The following is a 19,048-nucleotide window of genomic DNA, read 5'->3' as shown; positions in this document are numbered from 1 at the left end:
GTTTGAAAATAATAATAATAATAATAAGTGTGGTCATTATCTATTTATATATATATAGGCTATTATTTATTCTTTTACATTTGTCATTGTTTAGTAATTGATTTTTTTGTAAAATATCTAGAAAACATAACACCTATAATTATATATTAACACATTTTTTATACATGTCAATTTTTTTTGATTAGTTTATTTTATTTTTATTTACTAGTTATCCAAAAAGAGAATGAATATTCAAGTAGTCCAAATCCAAACAAAAAAAAAAAAAATCTTTATAATTTATTTTTTAATTTTTATATGATTACATTAGCATGCATAATTTATTTTTTAAAACTATTCAAATTAAAAGTTGCATATGCTTCCACAAGTATAATAATTAAAAAAATAATTTTATACATCTAAGTCCAATAATATATATATATTTTTTTGCCACAAGCATAATATGAATTTATGACATATAAAGTCATTAATTATTAAAATAAAATGTAAAAAACTCAGTTTATAGTGATTTAAAAATATAAAATTTATTGGATCATATTTTAAAATTTAAAAAAAATGATCAATATTTATTTTAAAACCCAATAAATATGATAATGGAAAAAAAATATACGTATCGGTAAGTTTTTTTAAATTGTGCGAAAAATAAAAAAATTCATGGTTCCGGTTACCGCAACCATTACGTTACGGCCTTTACATCCCGCAACCACAACCGCGCCACTGCCACCGTTACAGCGACTACAACTGCTTTTCAGAACCTTCCCACCCATTACACCGGCTGCCTCTTCTCTCCTACCTATCCACCCTACACCCCTTCTTCTCTTTCTACCCTAGCCGACAGCCACCTTCATCCCTCCACAACCCCTCAACCCTACTGCCGACAGTCTTTTAGGTGCCAACTAGGCCCTCTCTGGCTTGGGTCTAGTGCGGCTGGTCTTCTCGATAGTTTTACCCCCTTTTTACCCTTCCAGGGTTCTTGTGTTGATGTGGTAAACATCTTTTCTTTGTTATTTTTGTTAGTGGGCTACCGGATTATTCGGTAGCACTTGTTGGATTAGTTACACCATGTGTTCGGTGTGTTCTATGATTTGTGTATCATTCTATATTGTTAACCATACACATCACCTGCTTCTCTAGTCACCATGACTGAGTCTTCATCTAATGTTTTTACTATGGTACCAGTTACTCCAAATTTTTCTCTCACATCATACTCATTTTCATCGTATCACGAGTGTGGCGCTGAATGGGAAAAATTTTGCTGCCTGGAGTCGTTCCGTTAAGCTTTATTTACGAGGAAAGGGGAGAACTCATTGGCTTTCATTGTAAGGTTTTTGAAGAATTTTTGTGTATTCAATTGTGTTTTTGAAACAAGAATACATTAGTATATATAACAATTCAAACATTAGAACTAAAAAGGAAACAAAACTATATGCTCAAATCTCTAATATATATACCACCATATATATATATAAACCTAATATTTTCACACCCCCGCTCAAACTTAAGGTGTTTGAGAAGAAAATACTAAGAGTTTGCCAAGAAGAAACTAAAACCGAGCAGTGGTGTGGGTTTTGGTAAAGAAGTCAGCGAGTTATAGAGTCGAAGAGACGAAAGGAAGCGAGATAGAGCCAGACTACAGAAGTTGATGGACAAAGTGACAATCAATCTCAATGTGCTTCGTCCGCTCATGAAAGACAATGTTATGGGCAATCTAAATAGCACTGCGGTTGTCACAATAGAGGGAGGTCGGAGAAGACCGAGGGATACCCAAATCAGATAAGCGACAACAAAGCCAAACAATCTCAACAGTAGCATAAGCTATAGCACAGTACTCTGCTTTGGCAATGTAGTGAGCAACAACAGTTTGTTTCTTGCTTTTCTAAAAGATCAAGGAATTGCCAAGAAACATACAGAAACCAGACATGGATTTGCTATCAGTAACCTCACTAGCCCGATCAGAATCAACATAGGCCACTAAGTCCAGAGAGGAAGTAGATAACAACAATAAACCCTGAAATATAGTATCTCGGAGATAGTGAAGAATCCGAACAAATGCAGCCAATGTGAGGAGAGAGGAGCAGAAACAAACTGACTAACCATATGAACAACATAGGCAAGGTTAGGATGAGTAACCATCAGACAGACTAAACAACTCACAAGCTCTCGATATAAAGTAGGATCAGGCAAAGGAACACCATCAGTAGTCTTAAGTTTCACATTAAGCTCAATGGGGGTATCAGCAATCTTAGTGTCAGTAAGACCAATACGGTGAATAACTTCATTAGCATACTTGGCCTGAGACAACAAGTAGCCCTTGGAAGAAGAAGCCACCTCAATACCAAGAAAGTACCACAATGGGTCCAAATCTTTCATTTTGAAGGTGCGAAAGAAATACTGCTTGACCTCAGAGATAGCAGAAGAATCAAAGCCAGTAATAATCATATCATCCACATACAGTAATAAGGCAACAAAACCAGCAGAGATGTGGAGGAGAAACAAAGTAGAGTCCTAGGTAGAAGGATGAAACCCAAGCTCAGTAACAGTAGTCTGAAAGCGATCATACCAAATACGAGGAGATTGTTTCAGACCATACAGAGTATGCCAAAGACAACAAACCTGTCCAGAGGAATGGTGAAGACCAAGGGAAGGACGCACGTAAACCTCCTCAGCAAGATAACCATTAAGAAAAGCATTCTTATCATCCATCTGATAAAGAGGCCAATGACGAACAACAGCGACATATATTAAAGTACGAACAGTAGTCATCTTGGCAACAAGGGCAAAGGTCTCCTCATAATCAATAACATACTCATGTAAAAAACCCTTGGCAACCAGGCGAGCCTTGTAGTGCTCAAGAGAACCATCAGAATGAGTCTTAACTTTGTCCCTCCTCCATTACTGTTGTCCAACACTCAGGCTCTTCAGTGCACTGCTAGTTCTCCTCTTCCCCTTCATCAATGGCATCGTCATTTAGGTCATCCATCCTTTAGTATTTTAGAAAGACTTTTTCCTTCCTTAGTTCGAGATTGTTCTAGGAACACTTTTGTTTGTGATGCTTGTAAATTTGCTAAGCATAAACGTACTTGTTATCCTTCAATTAATAAAAGTACCTTTCCTTTTATGCTTGTTCATACTGATGTGTTGGGGCCTTTCCCCGTAGTGTCTACTTCTGGATATCGTTGCTTTGTCACTTTTATTGATTGTTATTCCCATGTGACTTGGGTCTATCTTCTTTGAACTAAAAGTGAGGTTTTTTTTTTCTTATTTTCGCCTTTTTTCATAAAATGGTACACAATCTCTTTAATGCTACCACTAAAAGTCTTCGGAGTGATAATGGGACTGAGTATATTAATGGAGCTTTCCGAGCATACCTTGAGGAGCATGACATTCTTTATTAGACTAGTTGCGTTGGCACTCCTGAGTAGAATGAAGTCGCTAAACGCAAGAATGGCCATCTTCTTGAAGTTACTCACTTCCTTTTGTTTACCATGAAAGTTTCTAAGTCTTTTTGGGGTGATGTTGTTCTTACTGCTGCTTATCTCAACAACTGTATGCCTTTCAGTGTCCTCAATTCCAAATTCCTCTTGCACTTCTTCCTGTGGCTTCTCCCACGTCTTCCATTCCTCTGGTTTTTGGGTGTGTCTGTTTTGCTCATTTGCAGCCTCGTACTCATGAAAAGCTTGATCCTAAAGTTGTGCGTTGTGCCTTTCTTGGCTATTCTGCTACTCAGAAGGGTTACAAAATGCTATGATCCTCACACTCGAAAAGTGTATGTTAGTATGGATGTCACCTTTCGTGAATCTGAGTCCTTTTTTATTTCTTCTTCGCTATCTCCTCCGAGGGAGAGTGTTATAGATGAGATTGCGGATGAGATGATGTCATATCAGCCTGAGAGTGGTTTTGGTGTTAAGCCTGACATTAGGGGCGTTTGGATAAGGTTGATTTTAAGACTTATTCACGACGCCAGAAAGAGCAGCCATCCATTGTGCCACCAAGTGAATCATCGTCCCTCGTGCCAGCTCCAGATCCTATTTCCACTGATTCTACAGGTAAAATACCTCATTCTATTTCTTCATCAGTAGTTGACAATCCTATTATCAATGATTTGAGTCTTCCTACTGCTCTTAGAAAGGGGGTTAGGGCATATACTCAACACCCTATTTATAAATTTCTATCCTATGATTCATTGTCTCCTATATATAGTGCTTTTGTTTCGTCTCTATCTTCTATGTGTATTCCACAGTGTTGGAAATAAGCTGTTAATGATCCTGAGTGGAAAGGAGCTATGGTAGGAGAAATGCAAGCCCTAAGCAAGAATAATACCTGGGAGTTAGTCTCTCTTCCAAGTGGAAAAAATATTAGTGCGATGTAAGTGGGTGTTCACCATTAAGCAAAAGGCAGACGGGGCAATCGAATGATACAAAGCAAAAGGGATATACTCAGACATATGGAATGGATTATCAAGAAACCTTTACTCCTGTAGCAAAGATGAATTCCATTTGAGCCATCCTTTCATGTGCAGCTAACCTAGAGTGGCTTATGCAACAACTAGATGTGAAGAATGCATTTCTTCATGGGGATTTAGAGGAGGAGGTTTATATGGATGTGCCATCAGGATTCTTCTCTCAATCTACAGTTGGGAAAGTCTGCAAGTTAAAGAAAGCGTTATATGGTTTGAAACAGTCTCCTCGGACTTATTTAACAGATTTCTGAAAGCAATGTTAAGGTTTGGGTATAAGCAAAGCAAAGCAATGCAGATCATACCATGTTTGTCAAACGCAATGCAAATAAGGTAACTATGGTTATTGCATATGTGGATAATATAGTTGTGACAGGAAATGGTGAAGAGGAGGATGTGAGACATCTGAAGATGAAGTAGACCGAGGAGTTTGAGATCAAAGATCTCGGCCCATTGAGGTACTTTCTTGGAATTAAAGTTGCCAAATCTGACAAAGGCATCCTTATTTCTCAAAGGAAGTACATTCTAGATCTTCTTGAAGAAACAAGCATGTTAGGCTATAAGCCAGCTAATTCACCTATTGAGGTTAGCCATCATCTTTGTAGTAGTGTTGATAACTCGGTGGAGAAGGAAAGGTACCAAAGATTTGTTGGACAGCTTATATACCTCTCTCACACTCTGCCGGATATTGCCTATCAGTTGGGATAGTAAGTCAGTTTATGAATGATCCTAGTACAACACATTTGGAGGCTGTGTATTGCATTTTGAGGTATCTTAAATTTGCCCCGGGAAAAGGAATTTTATTTTCTAATCATGGGCACTTGAGGTTGGAGGCATTTACTGATGCAGATTGGGCAGATTCTGTAGATGACAGGAGATCTACATCTGGTTACTGCACTTTTGTAGGGGGTAATTTAGTCACTTGGCATAGTAAGAAACAAACAGTGGTGTCCCGGTCTAGTGCAAAGGCAGAATACCGAGCTATGGCGCATGGTACTTGTGAACTCATGTGGCTTCAGTCTTTGTTGAGTGATATAGGAATTGTTTATGGTGATCCTATGACTAAACTATGACAACAAAGCTGCCATCAGTATTGCTCACAATCCTGTTCAACCTGACAGAACCAAACATATTGAGATTGACCGACATTTTATTAAGGAAAAATTGAATAAAGGTTTGATGTGTATACCTTTTGTAAAGTCGGAAGATCAATTGGCTGACGTGTTTACCAAAGGTCTTAGTAGTAAGGTCTTTCATCCAATTTGTTGCAAGTTGAGCATGAGAGATATATTTGCACCAACTTGATGGGGAGTGTTAAGTGTTAGTGTATATGTCATCCATGTCACACCATGACATCAGCCCTATTCTGATGTCATTCATGACATCAACCCTATTCTATGACGTCATCCACAACATCATTCCTATCCTGATGTCATCCATGACACCAGCCCTATTTTATGATGTACTCCATAACATAAGCCCTAATCTACTTTGGCTTATACATAGGCTACTTCATCTCATTGTAAAACACACAATTCTACATATCAATAAAATCTTCTCTCTCTCTTCTTCTTCTTCATCTATATATCTGACAAGCAGTAATACAGGGAGACAGAGATACGAGAGAAAAACCATACCTTTTGTTTCTTCTTCTTTATATTTACTTGGATAAGGGACCCCTTCAGCACATTCTTTTTTTTTGGGTAAGTGCCTACAGCACATTCACTTCTTAAAAGATATATTTATATTGTATACTAGGGAAATCCTATGGTACACTCCCCTCTAAGGGTGTGTACTACCACAAATTTCGTAACTTCACCCCAAAATTTCATAACATCAACCACAAAATGCGTAACCTTACCACAAATTAGCATAACAAAATGTCCAAAATTTTATGTTTCATGTAACAAAAGTTTGTGGCTTGGTTACAACATTTCTCAAATGCCATTTTTGTCCCACTTTTAGAATCTTAGGTCACTAGCCATCACTTGCCTTAGTCTTGCACCAATTTTGGCATTAGAGGAAAAGATCTGTTTGAGAACTGAATGCATGTTAAGAAGTGACAAATTTATCAAGCTACAGGTTCTGAAAGCAATTCTAGCAAAGGGGAAGCGAACTTGTTTGGTTAGAGGTGTTTCCCTCCATGCAAACAGTCACAAGGAGAAGCATTAACTAGACTTACCACTGGTTTGATAAGATGATGAAACTCTTGACGAAGAGTCGACTAAACAAGAAACTTGATCAAACAACCCTCACAAAAACAGAGTTCGATTGTAGGGCAGACAAGAAAAAGCTTAGAAATTTGGGAGTATCTGGTACAAAGAAGTATATCTTAAAGAACTTGGCCAATTGTCTATAAAAGTTTCCTTGAGTGGCGTGTCAGTGAAAAAGCTAGTTTGAATGTTTTTCTATACCCAAGAACATAAGAGTTTTCTTTGCAAAGGCAAAAATGAAAGGAACAATGCGATTATGGTTCTAAATTAAATTAAGAAAATCAAGTTTTACCCAAACGAGAGACAAAAAGAAAAATCAAGAGTAAGAATGCAATCTACCTGAGACATTCCTAGCCATGGAATAAATTGGAGATGATTCCACAACAGGCACCATTTGACTAACAAGAGGACCTAACTGCAGAATAGCATTGCAAACACTTTAGAACGTGCAATAGTAATTTGCCAAAGCACGACAATTCTGCAAGTAACTATCCTATAAACATTCAAGAACTTTATAAGCTCCAAAAGAAAAACTTCATATAGCCATTTTTTTGTTCTTTTCTCTCCCCTTTTTTTTTTTTGGGTGTTAATAATCTGAATATGCAAAGGAGTTGAGTTACACGAGTAATGAAAGGAGCTGTCCCTAATCTCGAATTTTATAGCAGGTGATTGTTATCTGGTTACAGGTTTTAACATTGAAAGCTACTGCCTCACAGTATACAGTTACAGTTTCAGTTTCAGTTTCAAGGAACCTGTGAAGTGAAGCTTCATAGGTGAGGCTGTTTAAGGGAGATTACACATAATAACCAAACCTTTTTCTTTTTCTTTTTCAATTCATTCAAATTCCTTAAATAATACACACATTGAATCTCATTTGAATTTTAACGCATAACAACAAATTTTTTGTTAGTTAATGGTGCCCCACTTGTATAAAATCACCCCACTAAAAGTTGATCCAATAACTACGCTTTAACTTGAATAATTGATGATCTATATCAACATTAATTTCAACCAGTGATCCATTTAAGCATTATATCCTCTCATCCCTTCTCCCTTGCACCCATTATTTTAATGGAAAAGATCAAAAATACAGAAGATTGAACAAACAAACAACTCGCCTTTAATGGCAAACCAATAAGAGCCTTTAAATATCCACAAACTAACATCGAGTCCTTCATTAAAACATGTGGAAACAACAAAATTGCAAGCAGACCTTTGTAGAGAAAGAATCTCAACTTTTACAATATGGAAAATAAGTCCTATAATGATTAATGTGTTATATGGGTGTCGCTTGGAGCTAAATTAAATATCTTTGTTATGTGAAACACTCAGAAACATGATCCAATATTTATATTAATTTTTTATTTTAATTTTAAGTTGCTATAGAGAATTTTCCTATTGTTAGATTTATTTAATTTTCTTTGCTTTGCTAATTATACTTACGGATAACTTCCACCTTGTTAAGAAAAAAAAAGAAGTATGTTTAATATTAAAAATAATACTCTCATAAACATAAGTTCAAAATATAAAATATAAAATATCAACATAATAATAAAGTACATAATATGAAATCTAAATTTTCTTCAAGTCAAGAGGAAATAGAAATATAAGTTAATATTCAAACAATTAAGTGAAAAGGAAACGAACGAAAGCTTGTCAATTCAAAAAAAAAAAAAAAAAAATGAAAGTTTGAAAAGAAAAAGAAAGAAGCAAGCTCATTTAAACTTGATAGCAACTCAAGTCTTGTTGAACTTGAAGATTTTTACTTAAGTTCTGTGTATTTTTGTGCAATTTTAACAACTTAAAAATAAAAAAAGAGAAAAATGGCCTATATACAGAATTTATACAAACAAATAAAAAAATTATAAAATTATAAAAAAAAAAAAAACAGTGGTAATGGTGGTGTAACAGCCATTATCACCTTTACGTAACGGTATCAGCCATTACAGTTGTGAATTTCTGTCACACCACTATAGCGGCGTTATGGGTGGTGGTAATCACCACATCCGTTACGTAACAGTCATAGCCGCTTTTCAAAATCTTGATCTGGCATAACTAAAAAACTTGGTTCGGTAGGTAACAAAAGGGAAGGTCATGATAGAGCACCTTTTCTCGCCCAATTTTTATAGATTTATTTCCAAATTAAATTCTTCTTTTTTTTTTTTGATAAATTAAATTCATATTCTAATTTGATTCACCTATGCATTTAAACTAAACCTACCATCTATGTGATTTACCAAAACAGACTAAATCACTTTTACTAGAATGCTTCCATACTTATTGATTCTTTTTCTTTCCAAAATCACTTCAAGAAAGTTTTCCAAAACTAAAAAGTTTCCAAGGATGGAAACTTCCCAAAAATAGAACTTAAATTTAAAGGTTTCTAATAATCTTTTTTGTTTGCATGGGATAGAAGCAATCTAATCTAAGCAATAGCCTTTCAATCATGGATTTACACAACATAGACAATTATAGCAAGTAAAATAACAGAAACATGACATTGATGGGAAATAATGCAAACACATACAAAAAGATGCAAAAGGAGGGAAGGGTACTTACAAAATTCCTCAGAAGCAAAGCCATAAAATCACATTAGGATCATATGAATATGACCAGAAAATGAAGACTAATGCAAGAACACATGACATGAAACCCTAATGGCTTGGAAGGCACTAAGTATGACATGTACAACAAACTAGCATATATTTACATGAAACAAGCAATTAAAGATAAACAAAGCAATAGACAATGCTAAGATATGAGATGTACAGGGCCTATATGCATGATTAATATAACATCAATCCTAAACTAATATAATATTCATGAAAAGTAGATGAAATAATAACGAAGATGATAAAAACTACTCTAAAGATATGAGATATGCATGAGTATGATCTAACCATTATCAAAGACAAAAATCATGGTTTAAGTATCTAAAAACAGCGAAGAAAGTGAAACTAAACAAATAAACAATCGCAAAAATATAACAAAAAGTAAAAAGAGGAGGCGGGAGGACTACAAGATGAAGAAAGGAAATAACAATCTCTAGAATAAAGTTTTAAAGCCACAATTAGATGAGCAACATTTTTCTAGTAGTAGAACAACTTCTTCCTATGATAATGCTTTTAGTAGATGTTTATAAATATAAAAAGCTATGAACAAATGAATTTGAAGAAATATGACTCAAATTAACATGATGAGAACCTAAAATTAACATGTCTCTTTCATAACAACGCAACAAAACAGCACCACGTCTCCATGACAGAAGATTTAATGTGAAACAAACCAGAGCACAATCTAAGAGAGAGAGAGAGAGAGAGAGAGAGAGAGAACAAATTTTGCACTACAGAAATGTTTTTCTAAAGCCAACATTTGAATGTTGGAGAGTTGTGAGAACATTGTCAATACTATTGTCAATATTAAACAAAGAACTTTATGTATTGCAAAAGAGACTGGTGAAGGCTGTCATTTTTTACTTTCTTTCTATTTTGAAGACTACAATCCTAGAGTAGTACATCAAAAAGATCTAATTTTATTAGGGGATAAATATCAATACCATATGCATATGAAACCAAACACAATAAAACTGACAATTAGAAGGAAACCTTAAGGATCTCAGAATAAACACTAAATGCCAAGAAACAAACATAATCACCTGCTCAAAATAAGGGACTGCCTCTGTCGCTGGCCTGTTGTTGAATGATATTATGGCATTGGCCTTCCACAACAAATATGAGAATTTTTTGTCAATTCTCCAAGAATTGTTTCTTTAATTTAAACTACAGGGCATTTTGAAATGTCTATTATGTTTCATAACTACCACATGATTTCAAAATATCCTTGCAAATCTGCTCCAGCCAGACACACATGATTTTTAGGGGGAACAAACAAACCTTTGCTATCTTCTCAGAGAAATAACTTCCTGTAAGTAGTTGGAGAAGTGCACCATTACTGCAATTAACAATTAATAACAAGAAAGATGTCAATACAAAGATGCACTGCTGCTGAACAGGTAACAATATGACTTACCCAGTGCTTACGATCATACTCATGACAGATAGGAAGAATTTAGCAGTTAGAAACAAGTGCACTCACAATTTAGTGGTGAAGTGTCACTAAATCAGGAATTACGTTTGATATGTGCTTGATTCAGCACTTCCTGATGTAATTTGACATAACTAAAAGCCTAATTTTCTTGATATATTATAAAATAAAACCAACAGCCTCCATTGAAAAGTGCAATACAAATTCAAATAAAAAAACCCAAGTTCATGAGATAGCTACGAGGTATATCATACAAATGATTGTGATCACTATATTTCTTCTGGAAACATACATTGCATAAAGTTCTTATATTGTTTGTCACCATATAAAAATTAGCAGAGTCGCACTATGAGCTATTATCTTAACCTAATGAAACAGTTTTATCACTTCCAAGCAGGATATAAGCTCAAGGTGTTGAATATATTTAATAAATCCAAGTACTGTGCAATTTTGACTGTTGATCCATAAGCAACAACATAAAGAGACTGGTACTCGAGCTCAATTAAATGGAGATTATGTCAGGAGAGGCCTGATCCTTGGTGAGATATATCCAATAATTCTACCAATTTCTCTTTCTACAAAACTGAGGGCATCACTGATGAGATTAAACACTATCCCACTAGCGACACTTTAACTTTTTAAATGTAAACACATTCATTCTAAAATTTACCCAAAATAAAAAATAACAAAGACAACATATTTCAGAATCTCAACATCACCTCCACAATACATTGCCCAAAATTAAGAATTTTGGGTGTGAAGCAGCTCTCAACACCTGCACAATGAGGATAGACTCATTTAACCCTTTCTAGGTGTAACTTACTGTAAGTTACATAAACTCAGACAATTGCAACACAAGATTATGGCCAAGCATAGAAGATAGTGAACTCTGCTGTACAAGTTCAGAAAATTCTAGACCAACCTTAAGCCAAGTTTCTGCAATCCTTTGTAAAGATGACACTGATAAGGAACCCAACCCTAGCACTAAATTTTTCAACAGAAGGTATAAGTACCTCTGTAAGCTTGAGCTTTTACAATTAAATAAGTTTCTCTGGTGCTAAGAAGCACGGACACAGACACGTGACACAACATGGACACGCTGACAATTTTCAAAAAATATAAGACACAACAGGTGGAGGACATGTACAGAATAAATAATTTTATATATTTATTATATGAATACATGATTCTAATATAATAAATAAATGTAATATAACACTAATTTCTATAAATTGATATTGTTTTTTCTTTTATCATCATATTCCAAGTTACTTTGTTTAAACTTATAATTAGTTTTGTGTGTCTTTAAACAATGGATACGTGTATTTAAGCAATGGACATGTGTGTCCTCCATGTGTCCAAGTCTATTTTTTTTTTTAAAAAATAAGACACGTTTGGCTGAGTGTTGGACACATGTCGGGAAGTGTCCGACGAGTATCGGTGTCTGACATGAACACAATACCCTTTTAGAAGTGTCTGTACTTCTTAGCTCTGGTGATTTTAACATTTACCAAGTCAAAATTCTGTCTATCATTTTTCCCTCACTCGCAAATTGTCGCAAGGTATTAGCTGATACTATTTTTATAAAACCATTTCAGTTTTGCTAAATTCATGCGTAATAAATTCCATATTTAATATGCCAAATCAATGTGCTTTGGAATAAATTTTGAATGATCTTGAGCATCAAAATCATGATGTTTATCAAAGTTGTCTAGCTTGCTCACAAGGAGCTAATGATACAAGTTTAATCCTATTGCCTGACCCCAAAAGTAATAAAAGGAAAACAATAAGAAATTTTTTGGTACTTCATTGGAGAATATAATTAGTTCTTTAGGCTAATATCCAATAAATCCCCTCAACTCAAAAGGCCTTAATACCAATTACAAGTGGTCATTTACATGGGTCTGCCTTCTCCAATCAGTTCATTGTAAAAGCATGTACTCTATTAATCCCAAACCTTATTTGCACGAAGCGGGAGCGAGGGAACGTGGCCACTTAGAGGAGTCGTAGATTAGGAGCGCTTACGGAGTGATATTATTATATATGATTTAATTAGATTTCTTTTAAACAATTAGATGATTTATTTTATTTATTATATGTTAAAAAGTTAAGAAATAATAATTTACTAAAATTATTATTATATATGATATTTTAAGAAATAACAATTAGATATTTTATTATATATGATAAAAATCATAATTTATAAATTTTATTATATATATATATATTGTATGATAAATTATATTATATATATTATATATGATCAATTATATTATAAAAAGTAAATTATATTCAAACAAAAAGAGAGAGAGCAGGGAGAAGCTTAGAGACAAAGAGGAGATTGACAGTGAGAGGAGAGAGAGAGGAAGACAATCGAGATCAACAGTGAGAGAAGAGAGTGATGAAGATGATCGAAGAGAGAAAAAGAACGAGACAGAGAGATCGAGAAGAAAAGAGAGAAAACGAGAGGCAAAGATAGAGCGATCGAGAGAGAGAAGAAGATCAAGAGACAGAGAGATCGAGATCGAGAGCTCGAGATCTTGATCGCTTCCTTCTCACATCAGATTCGCGTTTCTCACTCCTCAAACTCGCAATTCTTCTCCGATTCTTCCTCAGAAGCACAAAATCGCGCTTCTTCCTCAGATTTGTGAGTATCCTCCATAATTCCGGCTACTAAGTCCCAAACAAGCAAATCGCCATCCACAACCTAAACCCATGTTTTTTTTTTCCCCCATTCCTTTTGTTCTTTTGGCGCCTTCAATAAGAATCAAATCATTCCCATTACTATGTTGTTACACATGACCATACAAGATTACTTGATTTTCCCTCATCTGATCTCCAATCAATGGCTTTACAACTGTTTATAAAACTTATCCTTTTACATATTAAATATTTCTACAATTACATAAAACTTCTGAAGAATTTCTCCATTTGGTTAATCCAACTACTTAATGGGTAATATCCTTCTCGATTAAAGCTAGCTAGAAAAAACTAGTCACTCTTTAGTATCTCCCTTATCTAGCATATTTCACTAAATCCACATTTCTACTTCTAGTTTGGTTCCAACTACATTTTGATTTTATTTTCTCTTTCATCCTATTTGACATAAAATCTATGTGATCTGGAATCTCTCCAAAATTCTAACTTGGAATTAAACCCTACTGCATTTTTATCAACAAAAACTATGTCATCATTAGACATCCTCTTGAATATTTTAAGTTCATCAATAGAAACGCAAAAAGGATAAAAAGCCAATGACCCTTGATGCCAGTTTGTTGTTATGGGAAAGTTGTAGTCTCTTTCTTTTGCGAAGATTATACAACTCCCACTTTTCCCTGTTGTTGATCACACAACTCCCATCAGTTCTTGATCACATTGATAGATCTAATCAACACCCCCTCTTCTACAAAACCCTCCATATTATACCCAATAATTTCCCTGTTCTCTCATTATAATTACAGGGACAAACACTTTATACTAATAATATATGATAATATCAAACCTCCATGAATCCAAGCATAGATCAAGGACATAATATGCAAGTTCATGCATATGTTGATGCAAAGAGTGGCATGAATGAAACAGGACCCTCATCTTTAGGTGAAAAGAGACCATCTAGACCCTTCTAACGATAATTTTAGAGATAAGGCACTGAGATGAACTCACCTGTGGCCAACGGAATAAAGTGGAAGGTTAAACAATTCAGTAGCTGTTAGGTTAGCACTGGGCAATCCAGATGTTGAAATTCTATCCAAGCATGCAATGAACCTCTCATAAATTTCTCTAGCAGCTTCAGCATGATCAAAGGTCACATTATAAGGCACAGAAATGATAAGATAGCCTTCATTTGCTAGAAGCTCAAGTAGATAGCTGCAAGGATAGAAAACAAGGGATATAGCCGAGATTCAGAGATACAAATACATATCTTTTTAAAGTATTATAAAGAGACTAAGTGACGCAGTAGATTAATGTGTAGAAATCAAAATTAATCCTAGTATTGTGTCATTTGTTCCTTGTTAAGTTAAATAAGAGTTGGGGGTTACCACTAGGGTTAGGGATTTTCTTCTGTCTCTCTCTCAATTTTGATCTTGATTGCAATTCTAATTGCACCATTTTGTATCAGAGCTCTAGAGTTGATCAATACTCCCAATTGTAGTGAAATCCAAATGACCTACCTCCCAAGTTGCCTCCAATGCAATATATCCAACTTTGTATTGATTTGGTGCATGATTCAGCTCTTCCAAAAAAAACAGCCTATAGAATGTCTCCAAAAATTCAAAGGCAGGTTTAAGAACTCTTGGGCTAGGGCTACATACAGGAGAGTCTCAGTCCCTGTGTAGTGCCAGTTCTTTTGATTCCTATAAAGGATGGTTCATAGAGGATGTGTGGATAGTTGAGCCATTAACAAGATAAGTATCAAGTATTGGTTTCCAATTCCAAGATTGGATTATATGTTGGATTGCCTAGCCACTTCCAGGATCTTTTCAAGATTGATCCAAGGAATGGCTATCATCAAATTAGAATTAGATCGAGTGATGAATGGAAGACAGCCTTCAAGACTCCCTTAATGGGATCTTTGAGTGATTGTAATGCCCTTTAAGCTCACTAATGGCCCTAGCACTTTCATGCAGGTAATGACTTATTTGTTAACAACCACCTACGTTACACAGACTCGTCACTTCTGGCGAAGTACCCATGTTGACACGACACGACACGAGTAAGGGTATGGAATACAGCCAAGATACGGCAATAAGAAAATGGATACGGCATACTTGCAATTAGGGTTACGAAAATGGAAATTAGGGCTTGGTAGTAGGAATCATCAGATCTCAATCTTCTTCGCTCGATCTATCTATTTTCTTCCCTCGATGCTCGATATCCTTCTCTATCTTCTCTCTTGATCTCTCTCTTCTTCTCCTCTCTTAATCTCTCTCTCTCTCTCTCTCTCTCTCTCTCTCTTATTGATCTGTCTTCTCTCTTTTTTTTAACAGATAACAAAATAAATCATCTATAATATAAAATAAATCATATATAATATAAATTATTTATATTATAAAATAATTATATACATAAATTATTATTTTATTAATTATATATATATAATAAATCATCTATTTTTAAAATGTATATATAATAAAATCATATTTAATATAAATTATTTTATACCTAAAATAATTTTTATATTTTATATTTTATATTTTAGGGGGATGCCAATTCAAATATGGGTGATTAGTGGGTGTGGTGTGGTGAAAAGAAATTATTGGGAGTGGTACCTTTGGTTTGAGGAGAAATTATAATAGAACCGCCATGTTATCAGAAAAATACATAAAATTTTATCAGAAAAATACATAATATTTTGTTGACACATCCATGTTTAGCCATATCCACGTACTCGTGTCTAATTTTTGGGTATTTTTTAGACATACCTGCATATCCCTCATTTAGAGGTTTGTTGAGTCGACCTCTAGGTACATACCCGCACCCGACACTCGTACCCGAGTCCATGTAATGTAGCCAGCCACACTTGGGAGTATGTGTAGTGGTATACTTTGATGATATTTTGGTGTATAGTCGCCGCCTTGAGGATCACTTGGTTCACTTTTGGCATGTATTGATATATTCAGAAGAGATAAATTTTATAGCAACATGAAGAAGTGCAACTTTGCCATTGAGAAAGTGGTGTTCTTAGGCTATGTTGTGTCTTCTAGAGGGGTTCTAATAGATGAAGATAAGGTCAATGCATTTGTAGATTGGACTACCCCCTTCTAGTATACAAGAGGTGAGAAGCTTCTATGGCTTGGTTACTTTCTATCAACAGTTTATTTGAAACTTTGGTAGCGTTGCAACTCTTCTAAGCGATTGCCTCAAGCAAAAGACTTTTGTGTGGTCTATAAAAGCTGCCAATGGTTTTCACTTCTTGAAGAAGATGCTTACTAAAGCTCTTATCTTGGCATTGCCAGATTTTAATTAAGCTTGATTGTGATGCATTGAGTGTGGGAATTGGTGGGGTTCTATGTCCAGAGGGATAACCTATTGCCTTCTTTAGTGAAAAGTTGGATGGGGCCAACCTTAAATATTCTACTTATGACTTGGAATTCTATGCTATTGTGTAATCCGTCAAGCATTTAGCTATCATTTGACCTAAAAGGAGTTTATTCTTAATCCAATCATGAAGCTCTCAAGCATATTACTTCCTCTGTCCCTTTTTTTTTCCCTTACCATTCTATTTTTGGATATCCCAAAATGCATGTCCACTTTGAAAAGTCAAAATTTCAAATATGGAAGTTTCCAAAATTGCCCCTCAAAAGTAATTATAAATGGGGTAAAATTCATTTTACCCCCTCATGGTTTGAAACCATAGCACTTTATGTCTTATGGTTCAAATATAGCCAAAAAGCCCCCATATGGTTTTGGACTAAAGTGTCACAATTAGTTTTTCCATCCAAACTAATAGGTGTATCACACACCATTTTTTACAATGGGCTTGGATTTTTTGAAAAAATAAAATGAAATTAACACAACAAAAAAACAATTTTATCCCATCTTCTCCAAACCTAAAATAAATTAACATATTAATTAAAATTAAATTAAATTAAAATATAATTAAGGATTTGTGTGGGGCTTAGTTGCATGAAGCGGAAGCCGAGGCATGAGCGAGAGCGGGAGCGGGAGCGGAGGCGGAGGCGGGAGCGGGAGCCGATAGAAGTTTCTTAGGTTAGAAGCGCCTTGGGGAGCGCTTAGATATATATATATATATATATATGTATGTATGTATGTATATTATGCATATATAAATAAAATTAATTCAAAAATTTTGGAGTGGCTTTATTTAAATATATTAAATTTAATGACTTATATTGCTACACAAAAATATAATAGAATCCCATTAGAAAATTCATCACTAATACAAAATATCATTAATTCTTAATCATCTAATCAAATAAAAAAACTTGACAATATATAATCTTATTTATTATATGTAAAATTAAAAAATATATAGTATTTATTTATTTATTTTTAAATTTTATTCATTTACTTTAATATCAAATTTCATTTACAAATTAATTTTTTCTTACAACTTTTTTTATTTTATTTTATGTATGTTTAAGTTGAGAAAATAAGAATATTCAAAAAAATAGAAAAAAAAAAAAAAAGAAAAAGATGAAAGGAAAAAAAAAGGGGGGTTTTTTGTTAATACATATATATATATATATATATATAAAATAAGGAATTAGGGACATCAAACACGAATAGAACAGAGGAGAGAAGAGAAGAGAGAGAGAGACGATTGCTCAGAAAGAAGAGAGAAAGACCATCGTGTAGAGTCGATGAGTTCAACACAAGCGAGAGACAAAGTCGAAAGCGAGAAAGAGACGATCGTGCAGACTCATGGAGAGAGATGAACAGAAGAAGAAGAAAAATAAAGAACGAAGAAGAATAACAGATTGGGCTTCAACAAGTTCTTCTTCACCCTTTCTCTATCTCTCTCTCTCTCTTTGTCTATCTCTCTCTCTATATATATATTCAATTAGTTAGGGTTTTTATCTCTCTGTATTCGAGTTAGGGTTTCTCTCTGCGTATTCAGCGAATTAGGGTGTATCTCTCTGTTTTGCTTTTCTTTTCCACCAACGATCCCATCTTGGACAGGATCACGTTTCTCCCTCTACAGGAACGCGATTCTTACACGTTTCTTTCTAAGAAACGCGAAATCGCGCTTCTTACGAAGATTCGTCACCTGGTTGGACGAATCCTGCAATTTCGCACTACAAAAAAGGGCAAAACTTCGTGGCCTAACTACGCTTTTTGAGAAGCAAAGTCTGCACAATGTAGCAAATGGTGAGGGCCACCCAACCGGGGTTTGGTCCGAAAACCCCTCCAATGGTAAAGGCAAGGACTAGGGAAGAAGGAGAGGATGCAAAGAGAATGTACTGCTCAGATAATAGAATTCGAATCCCAAGAAAGATAAATGAGTTTACCTTATATACAAGGAGCTTGCTTCTCCTCCAAGGTCTTTGTCTCTCTCTGTCATATGTCCCTATTTGTCTTATCCATTATCGTCTCTCATTGGAGAAGGACAACAAGTCCGCCTAACACTTAGGTGCGCAGGCCTGTCATGTGTGCGTTGTGTCCCCCTGCGTCTCCATGTCCCCACGTTCTATGCAGATAGGGGTATAGGGACAGGTAATGTCCTATCTACTTGGGAAACATCTTTGTTCTTGTTTGTTCCTTTGTAGCTTGATTCGTTCAGGAAAGACCACCAAACGTAAGGCCGAATGTAGGGCTTGCCCCCTTGATGAAGATCCATCTTCAACTGCCTCATTGTTTCACCTATCTTAGA

The 19,048-nt window shown here is 35.0% G+C and overlaps 1 protein-coding gene across 11 annotated transcripts in view; it reads right to left on the bottom strand.

Annotated features, from left to right (window-relative positions):
* The window catches only part of LOC114323085 (initiation factor 4F subunit (DUF1350)), a 55,087-nt gene that overhangs the window by 23,705 nt on the left and 12,334 nt on the right, over positions 1-19,048 (bottom strand). For 4 of the 11 annotated variants that reach the window (XM_028270552.2, XM_028270553.2, XM_082905765.1 and 1 more), the window contains exons 3-6: positions 14,377-14,580; positions 10,560-10,617; positions 10,322-10,384; positions 7,006-7,081 (exon numbers count right to left, since the gene is read on the bottom strand). In XM_028270552.2, coding sequence (XP_028126353.2) covers positions 7,006-7,081; positions 10,322-10,384; positions 10,560-10,617; positions 14,377-14,580 — 401 coding nt within the window. The remainder of the gene's footprint in view (positions 1-7,005; positions 7,082-10,321; positions 10,385-10,559; positions 10,618-14,376; positions 14,581-19,048) is intronic. The other 7 variants (XM_028270555.2, XM_082905763.1, XM_082905764.1 and 4 more) reach the window with 3 other exon arrangements.

The sequence above is a fragment of the Camellia sinensis genome, chromosome 14, assembly GCF_055761805.1.
Source record: "Camellia sinensis isolate YWXY chromosome 14, ASM5576180v1, whole genome shotgun sequence".
Lineage (NCBI taxonomy): Eukaryota > Viridiplantae > Streptophyta > Magnoliopsida > Ericales > Theaceae > Camellia > Camellia sinensis.
Note: the sequence above shows the minus strand (reverse complement) of the source record. Positions and strands in the feature narration are given on the sequence as shown.